Genomic DNA, 19061 nt, shown 5'->3' on the forward strand with positions numbered 1-19061 from the left:
CTTTTAACATTACAATCTTGAGCGTATAATGTTTGCCGTCAAAATAGACTTAAAGAATCCTTAAACAACTTAAATTTAGCAAGCAAATAGAAGGGAACATCCTGTGTTTCTCTGGTGGAACAGTTCTAGGAGATCCTCTTCGAACTCAAATAATTAGGCTTGCATCGCTTTCTCACTCATCTCTGCTTCCTGCTCCGTTCAGCTTCTCTATTTTGGAAGTGCTTCGTGTATCTCCCTATGGTCCTAATCAACCTTGTCTTTTTCTTTTGTTTAGTTTATGGTTCAGTGTATGTTCTAATCTTTGGCTCCGGATGGTGCATATCACCTTGCCGGCTTATGGCTCTAGAGAGGTTGCAAACCTTTGCTAAACCTTTGCTGGCTTTGTATGATACTCTGTTCAAAGTTAATATTAATCTACTAGATGACTTAAAAAAAAAGAAGGGAACATCCTCAAGATACTACATTACAAACATCTACTTTTGAGTGACACCACTTGCTATCTCTCCTCAGGATCTTCAGATTCAGTGTTGTTCTCAACCTTGCGACGTTTCTGAGGGGATTCACATTTATCATCTTCGGTTTCAGAAGCTATGTTCTTTGGCTGAGACAGAGAAGATACTTCGGTTTTGGACATGTTTTGACAATCTGATGTCTGAGAAGAAGAAGAAGACATAAGCATTCCAGTTTTGCGTTGTTCTTCCAACATCTTTTCCAAGTACTTAGCATGCTCTTCTATTCGTAGCTGAAGCACCCGTTGCACCTGCACATTCATCAGTTCACAAGACTGATTATAGTAACAAAATCTTGAATTTTTCTTGTGCTGAACTTAAGTGTAATTGGTGTTAGTACCTCGAGCTGTTCATGCAATTGCTTTTGAACTTCCATCTGCATACGCAGAGCTTCGGTTAACTGCATTGCCCTGTCCATGGAACAAGATAAATCACTTCAAGTGAAAATGTTAAAAGCCAGTGCAAAAAAACACAATGCCTCACCCTTTCTTTCTCTCAGCAGCTTCATTATTACTCAAAGCCAGTTTCTTCTCTTCTGTGTTAACATTCCTTTTTTCTACATAGAAAAAATAAAGGTCAGTAGTTATGATGGAACATAGAATCTGATCACAATAACAAGTTGGAAGCTTCTTTACCTTCTTTTTTCTCTGGAATATGCTTGGCTAGTCTATACTTCTGCAAGTTCATGATTTTCAAATATATTCAGCTAATTTGGTATTTAAAATTGGTTAGACTCAAATTGATTTGGTACCTGTAAGTGGCTTTTAACATGATAGATCGTCAAGCCCTCAACATTCATGAGCTTCAGAACAGCCTTGGGAGTGGCCTCTACATGTTTTTGAACCAACACCGGTTAAGCAAACAAAAGATAGCTAACCAATAGCAAGCAAGATAATAACATATAAGTGCTGCCTACATATTTTCTTAAGACTAAAAGTCTAAAAACTCACTTTCAGGGCCTTCAAGCTTGTCCACAGACTTTAAGAAACTCTCGTGGAGCTCAGGGGTCCATCTCATTCTCGGCTTGTGGTTTGATGCTGCTGCTGATCCTGGAGAAGGGTGAGATAAAACTACCTCAATGGACATTCCTCCAGAGAGGCTTCTTTGGGTTTGACTCAGTCCAGTCACTGGATTTGATGATGAAGCCAATGGGGTTTCATAGATCTCCTGATTCAAACAAAAAGATAAGTCCATAAGTGGTGCAAAACTCATAAGAGATGGAGAGAAACTTACATCAAGCCTAGGAGTTTCGGAGCGGTCTGTGATGGCCAGCTCAAGTTCATCAGACAGGAACTGCAACTCCATTTGATCTGATAAGCAGTAGCTGTCATTTGAACAGTCGAGATCATGAAAGGCTCCATCAGAGCAAGCATCCCCGGAGAGATTAAAGAAATCTTTGACAAGGGTGTTGTCTCCATCAAATGGATTGCTCATATCTTCACTGAAGATAGATGGAGATCTTGCAGACTCCACAGCAGAAGGAGGCTGGCTGTTAGTGGAGGGGTCAGGGAGGAAAGGAAGAGTGTTTCCTAGATGTTTCTGAGACTCAGAGGTTGAAGATGATGATATGTAAAGATTTGTGCAGAAGGTGGAGGACCGTGAGAATGTGCCTTGAGGACTGTTCTTTGGCCATGGTGAGTCTGGAGAATGTGATCGTATGAATGGAGAGTTTCTGTTTTCTGGCTGGAGATTTAGAAAGTTATGGACCGGAGATAGTGAAGATGAGCAAGCTTGACCAAGCCCTTTATTGCATTCGTCTTGTGCCGTTGACACAAGTCTATGCCTGTTCATGATTTCTTACACCAATCAAGACTGTCTCTTGACAAGATCCGCCTTTACAACTGGCGGTTCAAGTAGCTGAGGATAAAACATAAATGGAGGAAGATGATTAGCATGAAAATGTTGGGATCAATAAACAAGTTAATGACAAGGGTAGAGTCAGTTTATGTAAGTTAACTTCCAGAACAAGGCATACATAATCATTCAGTGTTGGATCATTGACTAAAATCACTAAACTGAAACTAAATCCAATTTATCAAAAAAAAAAAAAAACTAAATCCAAGCAAATATAACAGGATTTTACATGTTCATTGTGAACTAAAACCGTTGTACTAGATTAACAGAAGCATATGGCTTCTGAGTTTTAAACCTACAGATCCTAGAATGAGAGACTAACTAGATTTTTCAGATACTTGAGATAATGCAAAACGGCTCACCGACACATGAAACGGTTCGCATATGACACAGATCAGGTCCGAAAAAAAGACGCAGTGTCTGGTCGGAAACGAAAAACGAGATAAACGAACAGATAAACTGAGAATGCAAGATGAAGGAGTTTGGAGAAAAAAGACTAATAAGTAGTACGAGTCAAAGACAAAAACATAAATCATTTTTTTTTATTAAAGAACAGAGAAACAGAAACGGACCTGACAGGATGATAAAGTCTTGTACTTTGCGTAACTCCTGTTTCAAACACTCAACACTTTCGAGGAATGATCCCCAAATGTGACATCAGAAGCGGAAATGAAAATAAGAACAAAGAACTAGAGGGAACACATGTCTTGAAAGAGGAGCGAGTGATGTAGTTTATCAGAATCAGAAAGCAAGAGAAGAAGAAGAGATGGCTTGAAGGAAGGAGACAAAGCAGATTTGGCTATGGAGGCTTACGAATAGCCATCCAGGAAGTGTATGTACTTCTTGATTGGTCCCCGCCTCACCTCACTGGACTTTCTTTCTCATACCAAGCGCTCTTACTTCACGTGTAGGTCACGTACTAATTGAAACCGTTTGTTTATCTACCACGTCGGATCCAAGTGGTTGTGCGGTTTGCCACACGCCGTTTTATTTTTATTTGTTTTTCCTTTTTTTATTTGATGACGTCACACCGTACCATGTTTGATTGTTTTCTCTTGTTAATCATCCTTCCTAATCATTATTTTTTTCCAACTAGTGCTATTTGTTTAGTATACTAAACTATATAGTATTTGATCCAAAAACTGTATAGTATATACATTATACACACATAAAAATATAGATATCTTCGTTTTGTTTCTGTTAGTATTCATTTCTTTGTATATTGTAATAACTGAATGTATTTATGTATGTTTGTATATATAAAGATGAGAACTATTTTACGTTTTGTAATTGGTTTATATTTCATTAACAAATTAAACGCAACTTCTGTTGCAAGATATTGAAGCTCTCTAGTAGAACAAAGGAAGCTGGGAAATTTGTAAATGCTAACTTCACTTTTATATTACTAATTGTTGATCAAAATATCTTTCGTTTTTGTGGGTTGTCTTATTTTGGTTTACATTATAATTAGACTATTTATAATTTGAATAATTGAACAACTGTTTGATGTTAAAAAAGTATATATTATATTAACTAGGTCCGTTTCCGCGCTACGCGCGGATTATATATTTTTATTTAAAATTTTGATTTTGATTTTTTGACTTAATATGTTAATTGTTTTATTTTAATATTTTATTAAATTTTGTAAATGTTTACATATCTATTTAACCTGTTTTCTGATTATTTATTTTTTATGTTTTTGTTTTTTATGTTTTTGTTTGATTTGAAAATAAAATATGAAATTTTAATATTTTTCCATTTAACACATTGTGTAATAACAAAACAGATTTTCAATTTTGAATCCGCCTAGGATGGATCAGATATCCGCCAGATATTACAATTTTTAGAAGGATATCCAACATCCGGATATCCGAGAACCCCGAATCCGGATAAGGATAGTTAAATTATGCATCCACCAGATAAAGATCTGGATCCTTAAAATAAATAAAAAATAATATTAATATATATAAAATATTAACAATAATTTAAAAATAAAAAATATATAATATATATATTTTTTTTAATTTTTTTATGTATAATATTACATAATTTACATAAAATTTATATATACTATTAAAAATGAAATATATTAAATAAAATTAATTTTTATATATAGATATTATTATTTTTGAAATAGTTATTAATAAAACTTACGGATCTAGATATCCGGACTAAAAAATTAAAATATCTGGATCTGGATCCGGATCTGGCTTTGACGGATCCAACATTTTATTAAGAAAAAAAGAACAACCATGCTCTGGATTGGATATATTCAGAAAGAGAAATGTTTGGAAAAGAAAAGTTAGTTAGACACAAAAAAAAAAGACAAACTGATTGCAGAAATTAAGAGACATGCAAAAAAGAATTGCCAATAAAAACATCAATTGTCGACCATAAAATGAACTTATAATAAAAACATGTATATAAAAGTGATAAGTTGTCTTACACGTTCCTTCCCCACTTATCAGTGGCTGTTGCAACTTTATCTTATGTACCATGGCCAGTATATTTTAGATAATGACCAAATGTTTTCTTTGTGGGGTAAGGAAGCTTGGAAAAGGCTCCTAACTCTTTTGAGTACATAAAACGCTGCTTTCTGAAGTCAAAAAAAATTTATTCCATGTCTCCTGAGGATGACGAACCAGTCATCTGCAAACATCAAAGGGCTTAACTGATAAAACATCATAAGTAAGAGTACTGAAATAACCTCAAGCATTCTAGGATAAAGAGGATTCAAATAGTATACGGTATATATTCATTATTAATTTTTGCAGAGACTGTGTGTTCATTCGTTGGAGGTAAACACTGAACTTTACATATATTAAGTCATTAAAGTAGTCTAAATCTAGTTTACAATCCAAACCAGTCACCGAGACTATTTTAGTGGCAGCCTAACAACTGAATCTAAAATCTCAAATGAGCTTACTTGGCTACGAAAATGAAGAGGCACACCTTTTTTAGAACCAGAAAACTTGGCTGGGGTGACTTTAAACGCATCTGCCTGGATGATACTGTTAACCTGTGAATCAATACACAAACACATGGCCATCATAAGCCTTTAACTCAAGTAAACAAATAGCAGGCATAAGAGTGATGATTTACCTTGCTAAACTGGATAAAACACTTGAAATCCACAGACCACATAGTGAAAAGCAAGACTAAGATGTGAGAAGCAAGAAGATCACCAAAACCGATCATAGCATCGATGAAATCTACGTTAGGCACGATTGTAGCCAACCACGTAGCATAGAGGATAGCAAACGGCCAAACATCCAAAGGCCACGCCCAGTGTTTCTTCCTACACAAGTCGACCTTGTCCACTACCTTTCCTCCCACGTGAAAGCTTGACATCTCAAACGAATCCCCTAGGTCACCGTCAGTGATCTAAACTTTTTTGGGTTCTGCACAACCTTTGATAAGAGACCTCGTAATCGATTTCAGCAATATTAGAACACGAATCTCAATTGGTATTGAGAAACGGTGCAACGAATCGAAAATCTACAAAAATCTGCCTAGTGTCAACCATTCAAAGCATCGGCGAATCGAGAAAGATGATTATGAAGCAGATCTAAGGAGAAGGTGAAGAGACGAACCTTTAGGCTTGGATTGAGTCTAGAGGATCTAAGCTAGGGTTTTCCAATCACGGTGTAACCTAAAGAAATCGCTATCTCGTCGTTTCCTCTCACCTAAACGCCTCACGATTGAGGTTATTCCCATGAAAGATGTACGATTAACATGGTTAAACCTTTTTTAAGAAACAGGGTTCACTAATTAATGTGCTAGCGAGAAGAGGAATCGGTAAAAACAACGCATCACTTACGTCATTCCATTTAGAGATTGGGCCAACCAATAACATGTGAAAGCCCAAATCAAAACAAAACAAAACACACCGTAAACCCACTCGAAAAACAATAAAACACAGAGGACCCACTGTCGACGTGACGTGGCAGAATGAATGGCTGAGAATATTTTGCCCATGTGGCATCCTTTATAACATCCAAAATTAGTCCCTTTTATATAGTGGGATTAATTGAATAAAATTTCGATTATGAATACATTATGTTGTTCCTTTCTAATAAATATTGTTGAATAAAAGGGTATTACCAATAATTAGAGTATGAATGAGCCAAAAATGATAGTGACGGATCTGTGATGAAACATTAAAAAAGAATTCTTTTAGGGGCAAACAAATGGTCATTGAAATTTCAAAAGGAAAAACAAAGTAGTATGCATCACCCATAAAGTTGGATCGATGGGAGCCATACCTAAACCACACAGATTGGTGCACTCTTGTTTGTCTTCTTGCTTGTCTTCTAGTCTTTAGCGTATAATGAAGATAATTTAGATTTAATGTTCATTATAGAGAATGAGCTCATCAAATGCTTTTTATCTTGAAATTATATAGTTTTATTTCTAAATGAAGCGAATTATTATGATAGGCATACGTTTGATTCATCCAATATACTAAAATGCAAAAGGTATCTTGTGTTCCCCATTTCTTGTAACCTTGGAAGACAAACAAGCTTACACCAAGCTTCAAAGTATCAAAAACTACATTTTATAATTTCAACTGAAATATTCAAAACTAAACAACGGCCTGGCTTTTGGTCTATTAACAATCAAAATGTTAAAATGGATCCATCTTTATCACCTGGCCGTCTTTAGTATATTAGAGTATCATCACATTGTGTTGGAGGCTTGAGTATATAATTAATATAAGCGTGGAATTTGTATAATATATTATGAAAAATTCAAATAATTTTTCATGTATCCATCTAAAACTAGAGATGATCTGGAAATGAAATTGATACTCTATTCTAGAAACACAAGGTTTGAATTGGTTTAAAACAACTTCAAAACAGATGGTGTGTGGGAAGTGAAGAATAGTCATATAGAGGCACGTTGAGGCATCAAGTGGTAGAATGTCTCCATCCCTATATAATTTAAATTTCATATGGCAACATATATAATTTTAAATGTTTCTAATATGTAATAATTGGTTGGTTGGTGGGGTATATTCAATCACTTTACCCCATTCTCTATCCCTAAAACTCGAATCTCATCATACGTATATTTTTTTTGAATAATGTGTATATATTCACTAAAGGTTGGATATATCAATTCAATACAAAAGGTGACTACATTTGTCATATGTTTCGCTTTCGAATAGTTCACGAGTTTGGGTCCACCCATTGTCTCAATTATTAATCTCATCCAAATAATTATCACAAATCAGCATATTTAACAACATGGGCTTTGTAAAATAATCCATATACATATGGGCCAATTATAAAAAAGCCCAACTTAAAAAAGTTCGGTCAACAGAATTATCAACGGAGGCTCATAGTCGCGTCAAAATCTTCGCTCAGCGTTCGGACAAGACGACGACCAGACAGATTTAAGACTTCCACATGTGTTTATGCTTCGTTTTCGTTCATTAATGGCGTTGACTTATCGAATTCTCTGACCATTCTTATTTTTTCATTCTCCTAGAAGATAGGATCTTCATTTGTCTTCAAGCTCAAAGTCGTTGAGGTTCGTCCTCTGTTTTTCTCTGTTCGTCGAGACCCAGATTTTGATTCCCTCTGCCAAAGTTCATAACTTTTTGATTTGATCTGTTAAATTGGAGCATTGTAATAGCCCAATCCGATGATGGGTCTTAGATCTTGACGACAATGAGATCGAAAGTTTACATTTTTATCTTACAGATTTTTTGAGATGGAAGATGGGAACCGTAGCTTCACAGTGGATGAAGCACTTGTGGAGATGGGGTTTGGGAAGTTTCAGCTCTACGTCCTTGCCTACGCTGGAATGGGTATGGTTGCAGAGGCAATGGAGATGATGCTCCTCTCTTTCGTTGGACCTGCTGTTCAATCGCTTTGGAATCTCTCTTCACGAGAGGAAAGCTCGATCACTAGCGTCGTTTTTGCTGGTATGCTTATTGGAGCTTACTCTTGGGGCATTGTTGCTGACAAACATGGCCGCAGGTAACTAACTTACCCTGAAGCTTCTTAGGTTATAATATATTTCTTGGTCCCTCCAAGTAGTTGGAGATTAGTTGTCTGGAAAAAAGGTTTATTTTGCTCGGTTTGTTCATATGAACTCTTGAACTAATTGATCTCTCAAGTTGAATGTTCAGTCTATGACTGCTTCTTTCATTTGATTCCTATGTATCTTTCCAATGTTTAAAATGGATCTCTGAATCCACACATTGTGGCTTCATGATGTAGTTGAAGTTAAATAGATGTAAGGATATTCATTTAGTATAAAATTTTCTAGTATAACAAACTTTCTTGAACCCGAGATCTCTGTAAATCTACCGAAAATAAAGAACACATAAATCATAAACTGCCTACAAACTCAAGTCTAAACGGCTATATATAAGAAAACAGTAACACTAAAAGTGATTGTCTTATTAATAAATAAGAAACTACATAATAATGATATTTATGCATCACTTCATTTGGTTTGATGTTTGCGCTTTATCTTTTTTTAGGAAAGGGTTTATTATAACTGCGGTGGTGACTTTCGTAGCTGGTTTCTTGAGCGCATTTGCACCAAACTACACGTGGTTGATCGTTCTCCGCTGTTTCGTTGGTCTCGGTTTGGGAGGAGGTCCTGTTCTCGTCTCCTGGTATCTTGAATTCATCCCCGCACCAAACCGAGGGACTTGGATGGTTATTTTCTCAGGTTTCTGGACCGTTGGAACCATCTTAGAAGCTTCCCTCGCTTGGGTACTAGACTTAAAATGACTCAAAACGCTTAGCTTTTCACATCAACATGATGATTATAATCCTTTTTTTCTGCAGTTAATCATGCCAAGTTTGGGTTGGAGATGGTTACTTGCACTCTCTTCTATACCATCATCGTTGCTTCTTATGTTCTATAAGTGGACGCCTGAGTCTCCTCGGTACTTAATCCTGCAAGGCCGTAAAGCTGAAGCTCTTTCCATATTGGAGAAGATAGCGAGAACCAACGGAACGCAACTACCTAAGGGTGTTCTCGGCTCAGAGATGGAAACTGAGATGGAAGAGACTAAAAGCCATCCAACAGAAAGCACTCATCTTCTCAAGCCTGGTGAACTGGAAGAAGCTCCTCCTCCTGTGTCCAAGATTGTACTAAAACCTGACGACAAGGGACCGTTACTAACTCTTCTATCTCCAGAGCTAATCAAAAGGACGTTGCTACTATGGGTTGTGTTCTTTGGAAACGCTTTTGCTTACTACGGTGTTGTTCTTCTCACCACCGAGCTGAAGATTTCTCAAAACAGTTGCTATCCAACTGAAAAAGAGTTAACACATTCTTCAAACGATGTTAACTACAGAGACGTTTTCATCGCCAGTTTTGCAGGTACATTCAACATACTTATATCATCGGTTCTAATTAGCCCTCGACATTCGGTTCTCGGTTTGGTTCTAGAGGTTTAGGATCCATTCGGATATTTAGAAAATTCGGTTTTGTTTCGTTTCGGCTATTACGGTTTTCGGTTCGATTTAGGTAACAAGGTTAGAGACTGACTAATATCTAAAGTAATTTTGGATCCCATTCGGTTCCGGTTCGGTTCCGGCTTTTCAGTTAGTTCAGGTTAAAAGGTTAGAATATTTGGAGTTTTTGGATTAAATTTCAGATTTTTTGGATTTTCGGATAAAATTTTGGATAATTCGGATAATTTAAAATATTTAGGATAAAAAGTATTGTGGTAATTTGTTTTTTTTTGGATATTTTGGTTTACAAATAATATTTTAAAATTTGTTTTCTGGTTTGGTTCGGATATTTGGTTCTGGATAAATGTGCTCATGCATCTAACCATTACAAAGAAAAAGTCTGACCCTCTTGGTTCTTGATGATGTTTGGCTTTTCTTAGAGTTTCCAGGACTACTTATATCAGCAGCAATGGTGGACAGGCTTGGACGTAAAGCGTCCATGTCATCAATGCTATTTACCTGTTGCATCTTCCTTCTTCCTCTGTTAACTCATCAGTCTCCAACCTTAACAACCGCTCTTCTCTTCGGCGGCCGTATCTGCATCTCATCGGCTTTCACGGTGGTTTACATTTACGCTCCGGAGATATATCCAACGGCGGTGAGAACTACAGGTGTTGGAGTGGGGAGCTCGGTGGGGAGAATAGGAGGAGTGTTGTGTCCACTAGTGGCCGTTGGATTGGTTCACGGATGCCATCAGACAATAGCTGTTCTTCTCTTTGAGTTTGTGATTCTTGTCTCAGGTATCTGCGTTTGTCTCTTCCCATTTGAGACCAGTGGTCGTGAACTGACGGATACAATCTCTACGTCCAATGAGCCCTCTTCATCTTCCGTATAGCCAACAGTTATTTTGATTGTTGAAGTTTCCGAAGGAAACAAAAGAGGATGGAAGCAGAGTTATTGTAATAGAAGTTTATACACGATAGAGTAGAAACATGATATAGGACTCTCATGTACAAGACAGTATACTGTGTAAACTTGTTTGTTAAACAAACTAAAGAGATATATAATGAAACATTTAATGGAAAAAAGTGTAACATTCCTCATGGTGATGTATAGGTCTGCGGTTATTAACTGAACTTGCAAATCGAAATTTTGTTTATAATACAAAACAAAATTACAATTGACGGTTCATAATACAAAATAAATTTACACTAAGAAAAATTACAAAGACAGTCCACAGGAACATGAAGAACCTAACAATCATGACTTTGTCACCGACTACAATGACGCTAAGCTCTTCATAATCAAGTCTTACAGTGAAGACAACGTTCACAAGAGCATTAAATACAATGTATGGACTAGCACCTCCAATGGCAACAAAAAGCTTGACGCTGCTTACCGTGAGGCCAAGGACGAGAAAGAACAACCGTGCCCAGTGTTTCTTCTGTTTTCTGTAAACGGGAGCTCTCAGTTCTGTGGTGTAGCGGAGATGATAGGACCTGTGGATTTTGAGAAGAGCGTTGAGTACTGGCAACAAGACAAATGGAGTGGACAGTTTCCAATGAAGTGGCACATCATCAAAGATGTTCCAAACAGTCAGTTCCGCCACATTACATTGGAAAACAACGACAATAAGCCTGTAACTAATAGTCGAGACACACAAGAAGTAAGTAACCTCTCAAGCTCTTTCTTGTCCTTAAGACACCTCTTTTAAACAGCTAACTGAAAAAAAAACAGGTGAAACTGGAACAAGGCATTGAGATGCTCAAGATTTTCAAGAACTATGGTGCTGAGACGTCAATCTTGGATGATTTTGTATTTTATGAAGAGAGGGAAAAAGTAATTGAAAAACGGAAGACAAGAAGATAGCCAAGCTTGCCATCTGCTGGAGGAGAAACCGAATTCAAACCTGCTTCTGCGGCATTGGAGACAGAGTTTATCAAGAACATGTCAAAAAGTTTTGCGCAGGTTGTCCACTTGGAGGAGGGCAGCAAAGCATCTCCAGATGCAACTACAACAACCATAGCCGTCTCTTCTGGTCATTCCAACTAGTAAGAAAAGACAATCAATTAGAAAACACTTATGTTATTCAAATTCCATAATGATCTTTTTGTTTGTTCTAAGAAGGGCGTTCAAATGAAAGTTTGAGTCTGACCAGGTCTGGTTTTTGTGTAAAGTAAGCCTGTTTTTAGCTAATTTTATTCATTTACCTCTTTTCATTGTTCTGTACTCTTTCTCTCTTCAGTGTTTGATAGAAGAAGAAGATGATGTAGTTAAATACACAATATAATTCTGCTTCATATGTCTTTTACAGGCAGTGTTTAATAAAATATGCAGATTACAAAGTCAAAAGCTCTGTCAGCTTTCTTCATCTCCAAGTTTTGTTTCTTTTGTTGGTTTCTCCTTCTCCACAGAATCCTTAAGCTTTGTAAGTCTGAGGGGAGACAAGAAAGTCAATGATTACTCCTTATCCATATTATTTGCATAATTTCTTAAGTGAATAACAATAAAAGAAAGATTGTTGTTGTCAAGGGACACTAGATTGTGTGGTTGATAAGCATATGATACTTGACCCTTTGTACAAGCAAACACAGATTCAGACTTGTAAGATGTTATGAATCACTAAACATAATGAGGCTAATGGATCACTTGTTTTTGATATTATCCATGTCTGATAAATAGATAATTTTTTCAAAAAATATTTTTAACAACTTGTGACTGATTCTAAAAAAAAATTATTTTTAAAATATTTTTTTTGTCTACATAATTTTTCTTTATAATTGTCATATACTTCTCTTTTTTTTTGTCATCAATTGTCAATTACTACTCATTTTAGTTATTTTATGTTTTTTAATCTAGTCATTTGAATAAGTGTTTATCAATCTTTTAACTTTAGAAAGTTTAAAATGATGCAAATAGCACTATCAGATATCAGTCCTAATTAAACAAGTAAAACTAGTGGTTGTAGAATCATAACTGATTGGTGATAGATAACTTGGAAAAGAATCTGATAAAGAGGGCCAAATAAATTATATTTAACAAAAGGGGGTAAACTGTAACAAAAAGAAAAATAAAAGGACCAGACAGAAAGAAAATCCCAAGTCCGGACAGGTCAAAAGATAACTTCGAACTCGAACCATTGTAATGAACAAATGATTTGTTGCTGCCTTTGCCACTCTGCAACCAGACGAGTCCACGCGCGAATAAACAAACCAACGCAGTGAAAGCGTTCAGAGGAACACCGAGAGAGATTAGGGATAACAATGAATAGTGGCGACATCTTATCGAACTTAGCTTTATACTTCTCCTCTTTCGAAGTCTTTTTCCGGCGACCTTACGGCGATGATGGAGCCTTTTGTTATTGCTGTGCCACCGTGTTGACACTTATCTTCATTCTTCTCTGCCAAATTATCCGTAAAGTTCGATTCTTTCGTCATGCTTCGTCTTCCCCTGCCGTATCAGCTTCTCAATCTCCGAGCTCTCAATCAAGGTAAGAGGGTTTTGCAATTTACTAGCCAATTTTTTCAAAGCTATAAACTTTAGCTTCCTTTGGTTTATTTGTAGTTGCTTGAGCTTAGTCTTGTACTCTTTGATGATTTTGAGATTCATTGCTTTTGCAGAATCTCTACACTTGTTTCCGATGAAGACCTAAAAGACCTTATTGAAAAACTGGGGGAGAGAAGTGATGATGATACTGAGATTTGGGAAGATGTTATTCAGAAAAGCAACCCTCGCGTGTCCTACACTGCCAAATGCTGCAAACCACAAGTAACAGCAAAAGCTTCAATCCTTAAATGTCTGACAGTGAGATAACTGAGTTTATGCTCTTTGGTTCTTGTAGGATGGTGGTCCTGTGAAGTACTTAAGTACAACTGTATTTGAAAACTGCTCGCCGGAGGTGTTGAGGGACTTTTACATGGACAATGAGTACAGGAAACAGTGGGATAAGACTGTGGTTGAGCACGAGCAGTTGCAGGTTGATAGTAGCAGTGGAATAGAGATTGGTCGGACTATAAAGAAGTTTCCTTTGTTGACGCCAAGGGAGTATGTATTGGCTTGGAGGTTGTGGGAGGGGAAGGATAAGTTTTATTGTTTCATCAAGGTAACATATGCATATAATCTATAGTTTGCCTCTTGACTTATTATATTTTCTCTTTGGTTATTATCAGGAGTGTGATCACAGTATGGTTCCTCAGCAGAGGAAGTATGTACGTGTAAGTTATTTCAGATCTGGTTGGAGAATCAGGAAAGGTATTAGTTTCTTGGCTTTGTCTTGATGTGATAGATCTACTTGTGGCGAATAGATCTTTTGCACTTTATTTGTATAAACGCTGAACTTAAGCTTTGCTGCAGTTCCTGGTAGGGATGCTTGTGAGATCCACATGTTCCACCAGGAAGATGCTGGATTAAATGTTGAGATGGCGAAGCTTGCTTTCTCGAGAGGCATATGGAGTTATGTTTGTAAGATGGACAGTGCGCTTCGTAAGTACATTGGAACCAGTCGTAGACCCCAAGGGCCCACTGTATCTGCTGTTAGCTTAATGAAAAAGGTGAGATTAAGTGTTGTGCCTTGTCTGTAGTGTTGTGAAACTGAGTCTTTGACCTTGTGTTATCCCACAGGTTCCATCAGAGTTAGAGAGTCAGACAGATGACATCACAAACTCCTCGGGAACTATCATTACAAGTGAAGGAGCCAAAAGGAAGAAACTGTTGAGAAAGCCTTCAAAGAAACAGGTAGCAAAGGGTCTGTTGCTTGTGGGCGGTGCGGTTGGTAGTGCAGTTTGCCTGTCTCGTGGTCACTCCGCCTTAGGTGCAAAGGTTGCGTTGGCTTACTTCTTGACAAAGCTGAGAAAGCGTGGAGCTCAGCAGAGTCAGACTTCCCAGAATGCTGGTATTTAACTCATGTATAGATTTTGTTTGATGAAACATCTGTGACTCCTAAGCTTGTGTGATACTGATAGGAAGTGATTGATGTGTGAATACTGTCATAGAAAAGTTATATATGCAATGGCTCTGACCACATGAGCTCTGGGTCTTCAAAGTTTCTGTATACATCTCATGGTAGACGTGTGTGTGTGTGTGTGACTTAACGTGAATGTAAAGAGTTTCAAAACACAGTCAAGCCTTAAGGATATGGCCAAGAGAAACATATATATTCAGACAAGCCGTTTCTGTTTCACAAGTGTGCTTGAATATACGATGAAACAACTTTTGTCATTTATATTGTGTCTTCTGTCTCCTAAAAAGCTTTGACGTTTCTAATGTCTGTTGTTGTTCGTCTCTCCTTTTTCAAAGAAGAATTGAAAAAAATGCAGCATAGAGAAGAAAAAAAAATGGAACTGTTGTCTCAATGTCATTGTTGTTTCTTGCTATTTATCAGCCAATACATGTTCATCAGATGCATCGTTCTCGGGTTTGTTGTCTTGGTAACTCGAGTTACCATCATCCTCTTCGCTGCTCCATGGCTTCTCTTGGTAACTCGAGTTACCATCATCCTCTTCGCTGCTCCATTTCCTTACGAACTTAGGAACCATGCTTCTTACATCTTTTGCCTCCGACACTTGATCCATGTCGTTGACTCTTTCAAACCGGACAGCACTCACTTTTCTTGCATTCCCTGCTAGTATCTGTACACCACAAAGACTTTTATCAGTTGAGATGCTTTTGCTGAACCACTTGAAATGTTATTAATGAGCCCATTTCATACCTCTACTCTATAGATTTGGTGCTTTTCTTTCTGCTCCTGCCTCTCCTGTTTACCTTCCTCTTCTTCACCCTCCTCTTCCCAGTTTTCCTTTTCAAGAACAACCTTTACACTCTCTCCAGTTTTTGGAATATACCCAAAGGCCTCACACACAAAGCCTGAGACCGTCTCATACTGAATCCCCTGCTTCCCACAAAATAAACAAACATTGAGGAATGCTCTCACTAAAGAGATATCAAGCCACAGCTAAAAGTTACATTACCTCTGGCATCTTCATGTTCAGCTCTTCTGACAGCTGGTCAATAGATGTATTAGCATCAACATCATAGACCCCCTCGTCTCTCATCACAATATACCCTGTCTTCTTCTGAATCTCCTCCTATTCAGCCAAAAAGTCATGGAGACCAGGTATTGTAAGATAGGTTTAATCATTAGGCAGGTCAAAGAGTTGAAACTAGGAACACTTACTTTTGAATCGTTTTCATCAAATATTTCACCAACAATCTCTTCAACCACATCTTCAAGAGTTACTATCTGCAGAAACAAAAAGAGAGAGAGAGAGAGAGAGAGAGAGAGATTAGCAAATTGTGGAAGAGAGAGTAGAGAAGCATAGAAAGGAGAGCAGCACATACTCCAATGGTTCCACCATATTCGTTAAGCACAACTGCCATGTGAACTTTTCTTATGCGAAATTCCCTAAGAAGGTTCCAAACCGACATAGAATCTGCAACATACATCATATATCATAAGATCTTCTTCCCAGTGAAGTAATCAAATCTAGAAGATCTAACCAGGGACGAAGTAAGCAGGTTTATGTGCCATGTCTCCCACAGAAGTACTTTCTAACAGATCACCCTTCTGAACATAATCTAGAAGATCCATAGCATAAGCTATTCCCACTATATTATCTATACGCTGCTCAAAAACAGGCACCCTGAGAAGAAAACATTTTGAGCTTTGATCAGTAATCCCCAAGAAAGAGAATCAGAAAGAAGGCTTTTGGAAATTTTGTGATACCTCGAGTACTGATGTGTCACCCACATGCTATGGAAATCAACTAGACTGCCGCTGGCGTCAATTGCAACTACATCAACAAGAGGAGTCATCACCTCTCGAACATGGGTATCTTTAATCTCCAGCACATTTTCAATCATATCCTGCAGAAGAAATCATTACAATCAATGTAGGGGTGTGGTGTAGATTTTTGAAACGAAAAGCTAAGATATTACAAGAGAGCTCGTACCTGCTCCTCTTCTTCAATGGCGCCACTTAGTTCTGCACCTCGTAACATCAGTTTCAACTCATCTTCAGTAACATACGGCTCGCTGACACACATAAACAATGCAGCAAACCGAATCAAATATAATTATCTGTTTAGCATGTAAGAACTATATAAGAGATGCTAAAACAAGTCTAGGCTGATGATGCATACCTTCTCCCTTTTAAACCAAGAATTTTCAGTATTCCCATTGACAGATATGTGACAATTCTTCCGACAGGATATAATATTAAGGAAAGCCACGCCACTGGTCTGACCTAGATGCACAGTCAGACAACATAAGTCACGTTGTAATCTACTACTTCCTATCAGTGGGTCAAAATGAGCAAAGCCAAAAGATAAACTTACCACAAGCCTTGCAACTTCTTGAGCATTGTGAACAGCCACACTTTTTGGAGTAATCTCAGTTAGGAGTAATATAGCTACCTATATAGTCATTCAAGAACAACAACTTAGAAAGCAATGATGCTGATCAAATAATATCCACTGAACCAAACTAAAGAATTTAAAAATTAACAGATATGAAGTATTGAAAACAATTATACATAATTACATACCGTCATCAATCCAGTGGCTGCACTAACACCAGCTTCCCCAAATATAGCTGTTGCTGCTTCTGTGACCAGTGCAGTTGCCGCAATGTTCACAACACTAAAAATAAACCACAAGAACTAATGATAAGAGACAAATTTTCAAGCAGTCATCTAAAGAAAAATTGCATCTAAGGATAGAAGCAGTACGTTGTTCCAATAAGTATAGTCGTCAAGAATCTGGTAACATCACTCCTGAGCATTCTGAATACACCATTCTCCGGTTCTTTGTCAGCCAACTCACGCACCTGAGTATGAACCACACATCAAACATCAATATTTCAAAACCAATCAGATCAGCATTGGCATTACTATAAAGGAGCTCACAATCAGAACTAGGACATGAATTTTTTTTTACCTTCCACGGCCACAATGTTGTGATGGAGGTTTCTGCCATAGAGAAGAACGCTGAGAGGCTTAGCAGTGCAGCCAATATCAAACCTTGTTCTCTAAGAACCGTGAGAACCTGATAAATCTTCGGCAAAGCATTCTTGAACAACACTAGGCTCTGACCAAACACTTCGTATCCTGCTTCCACCACACCTGCCGACGCCAACACCTTCCGGCATCCGTACAAGAAAACTCCAGACACAACTGCTCCCACAACAATCCCACGTTTCAGCAAAACCTTAATAGAATCCAGATCTTTTTCCCCGGAATCAGAACTTTGTTGACTCCCCTCGTGATGTTGACTCGAGCTAAACAGCATAAAGCTACTACTGCTTCTGTAGCTAAATTCAGAAATTGGTCGGAATCTAAAACTCAAGCTGCGGTTTTTAGAAGGACTCAACATCACAGGACAGTGAAGTCTTGCTGAAAGCTTCGATCTTTGATTACATTTCTTCAAAAGTGAGGCTTTTGCGCCAATGACGGACCGACCCAGAACCGATAATTCAAGTGCCATAAGAGAGAAAGAAGAGAAACAGAGCCACCAAGAAACCTAAGTTATGAAACGGTATGAAACGTGTGGGAAGAGCCAAAGTAGGGAGAAAGATAATCTAAATGCTAAGAAGCGTGAAGAGTTGGTACACCAAGAGAGTAGTTATCTGTTTGGTGAAGACAAGATGGTGAGTTTGAAACTGTGAGCTAGGGTTCATAGCTTTAGAAGAGGAGCCCCTCCGGCAGCGATAATGGTGAGGTTGCGGAGAAAGAGAAAAAGGCTGCGCCTTTCCTCCGTCCCTCGAATTGTTTTTTTTTTTTTTCAGACCAAAGTCAGGAGCAAGTGGCATAGCTTGTTAGATGACCACTAGTACCCCTGTGTTCCCACCAACCAACGGGATATGCTTTAACCGGTCAGGTTTGTTCATAGGCCGTCTTACTGGTGTTTAGTTAAACCAATACAGTTTGATCATCAAATCAATTTACTATTTTTGTTTAACCTGCTAAATCTAAAAAAGATTTACAACTTTTCTTGTGGTTCAAAAAAAAAAGAAAGATTTACAACTTTTCTTTTTACAACCGATAATTCTATATTTTTGTAACAATTGAAGATTAGGATTCTTGGCCAAACTCCCAACTTATAGATGATAACTTGAAATAAATTATAAGAAATTTCGTAGTATTAACCGAGATATGTATGGAAACATGGTTAGAATTCACGTCTAACCGCATCATCTTAAATCATTTTATAAAAAATTGAATAACAACAGTAAAATTTCGTAGACCTATCTTTTTTTTTTAATTAAACCTTGATATGACTTC

General features: G+C 37.5%; 6 protein-coding genes and 1 long non-coding RNA gene across 12 annotated transcripts; 3 read left to right on the forward strand and 4 right to left on the reverse strand.

Annotated features, from left to right (window-relative positions):
* Positions 1-12: 12 nt before the first annotated feature.
* LOC103859491 (myb family transcription factor PHL6) lies at positions 13-3676 on the reverse strand. 6 transcript variants are annotated; one of them, XM_033286421.1, is made up of 8 exons: positions 2936-3676; positions 1460-2366; positions 1261-1337; positions 1145-1184; positions 993-1065; positions 850-919; positions 450-760; positions 13-101 (listed from the first exon to the last, which is right to left on the reverse strand). In XM_033286421.1, exons 2-7 carry the CDS (start codon positions 2298-2300, stop codon positions 497-499), a joined length of 1365 nt encoding a protein of 454 aa, XP_033142312.1. In that variant the 5' UTR covers positions 2301-2366; positions 2936-3676; the 3' UTR covers positions 13-101; positions 450-496. The 6 variants fall into 6 exon arrangements, with proteins under 6 accessions (XP_033142312.1, XP_009135277.1, XP_033142313.1 ...); XM_009137029.3 differs by lacking the exon at positions 13-101 and having other exon boundaries at positions 350-760; positions 1460-1673; positions 1743-2366; XM_033286422.1 differs by lacking the exon at positions 13-101 and adding an exon at positions 2726-2763 and having other exon boundaries at positions 350-760.
* Positions 3677-3924: 248 nt separating this feature from the next.
* Positions 3925-7384, reverse strand: LOC103860159 (probable manganese-transporting ATPase PDR2). Its single transcript, XM_009137758.3, has 3 exons — positions 5466-7384; positions 5290-5382; positions 3925-5012 (listed from the first exon to the last, which is right to left on the reverse strand). The coding sequence occupies exons 1-3, from the start codon at positions 5712-5714 to the stop codon at positions 4977-4979; spliced, it is 378 nt and encodes a 125-aa protein (XP_009136006.2). The 5' UTR covers positions 5715-7384; the 3' UTR covers positions 3925-4976.
* Positions 7385-7682: 298 nt separating this feature from the next.
* Positions 7683-10890, forward strand: LOC103859493 (organic cation/carnitine transporter 7). The gene is made up of 5 exons (XM_009137031.3): positions 7683-7898; positions 8072-8350; positions 8860-9097; positions 9173-9713; positions 10228-10890. The coding sequence occupies exons 2-5, from the start codon at positions 8082-8084 to the stop codon at positions 10680-10682; spliced, it is 1503 nt and encodes a 500-aa protein (XP_009135279.1). The 5' UTR covers positions 7683-7898; positions 8072-8081; the 3' UTR covers positions 10683-10890.
* A 38-nt stretch (positions 10891-10928) lies between these two features.
* LOC108871087 lies at positions 10929-13043 on the reverse strand. Its single transcript, XR_004455988.1, has 2 exons — positions 11998-13043; positions 10929-11835 (listed from the first exon to the last, which is right to left on the reverse strand). It is a non-coding gene; the product is annotated as an uncharacterized LOC108871087 (long non-coding RNA).
* Positions 13044-13050: 7 nt separating this feature from the next.
* On the forward strand, positions 13051-14902 carry LOC103859496. Its single transcript, XM_009137033.3, has 6 exons — positions 13051-13277; positions 13408-13555; positions 13629-13889; positions 13957-14038; positions 14141-14337; positions 14408-14902. Exons 1-6 carry the CDS (start codon positions 13051-13053, stop codon positions 14684-14686), a joined length of 1194 nt encoding a protein of 397 aa, XP_009135281.1. The 3' UTR covers positions 14687-14902.
* A 17-nt stretch (positions 14903-14919) lies between these two features.
* Positions 14920-18264, reverse strand: LOC103859495 (putative DUF21 domain-containing protein At3g13070, chloroplastic). The gene is made up of 13 exons (XM_009137032.3): positions 17719-18264; positions 17511-17608; positions 17328-17421; positions 17119-17196; positions 16924-17027; positions 16735-16816; positions 16509-16648; positions 16283-16425; positions 16124-16215; positions 15960-16025; positions 15754-15870; positions 15495-15674; positions 14920-15414 (listed from the first exon to the last, which is right to left on the reverse strand). Exons 1-13 carry the CDS (start codon positions 18262-18264, stop codon positions 15157-15159), a joined length of 1998 nt encoding a protein of 665 aa, XP_009135280.1. The 3' UTR covers positions 14920-15156.
* Positions 18262-18921, forward strand: LOC108871318. The gene is given in 2 exon segments (XM_018657636.2): positions 18262-18470; positions 18473-18921. Coding segments are annotated over 2 exon segments (282 nt in total). The 5' UTR covers positions 18262-18307; the 3' UTR covers positions 18592-18921.
* Positions 18922-19061: the final 140 nt, after the last annotated feature.

Source organism: Brassica rapa, chromosome A03, assembly GCF_000309985.2.
Source record: "Brassica rapa cultivar Chiifu-401-42 chromosome A03, CAAS_Brap_v3.01, whole genome shotgun sequence".
NCBI classification, from domain to species: domain Eukaryota; kingdom Viridiplantae; phylum Streptophyta; class Magnoliopsida; order Brassicales; family Brassicaceae; genus Brassica; species Brassica rapa.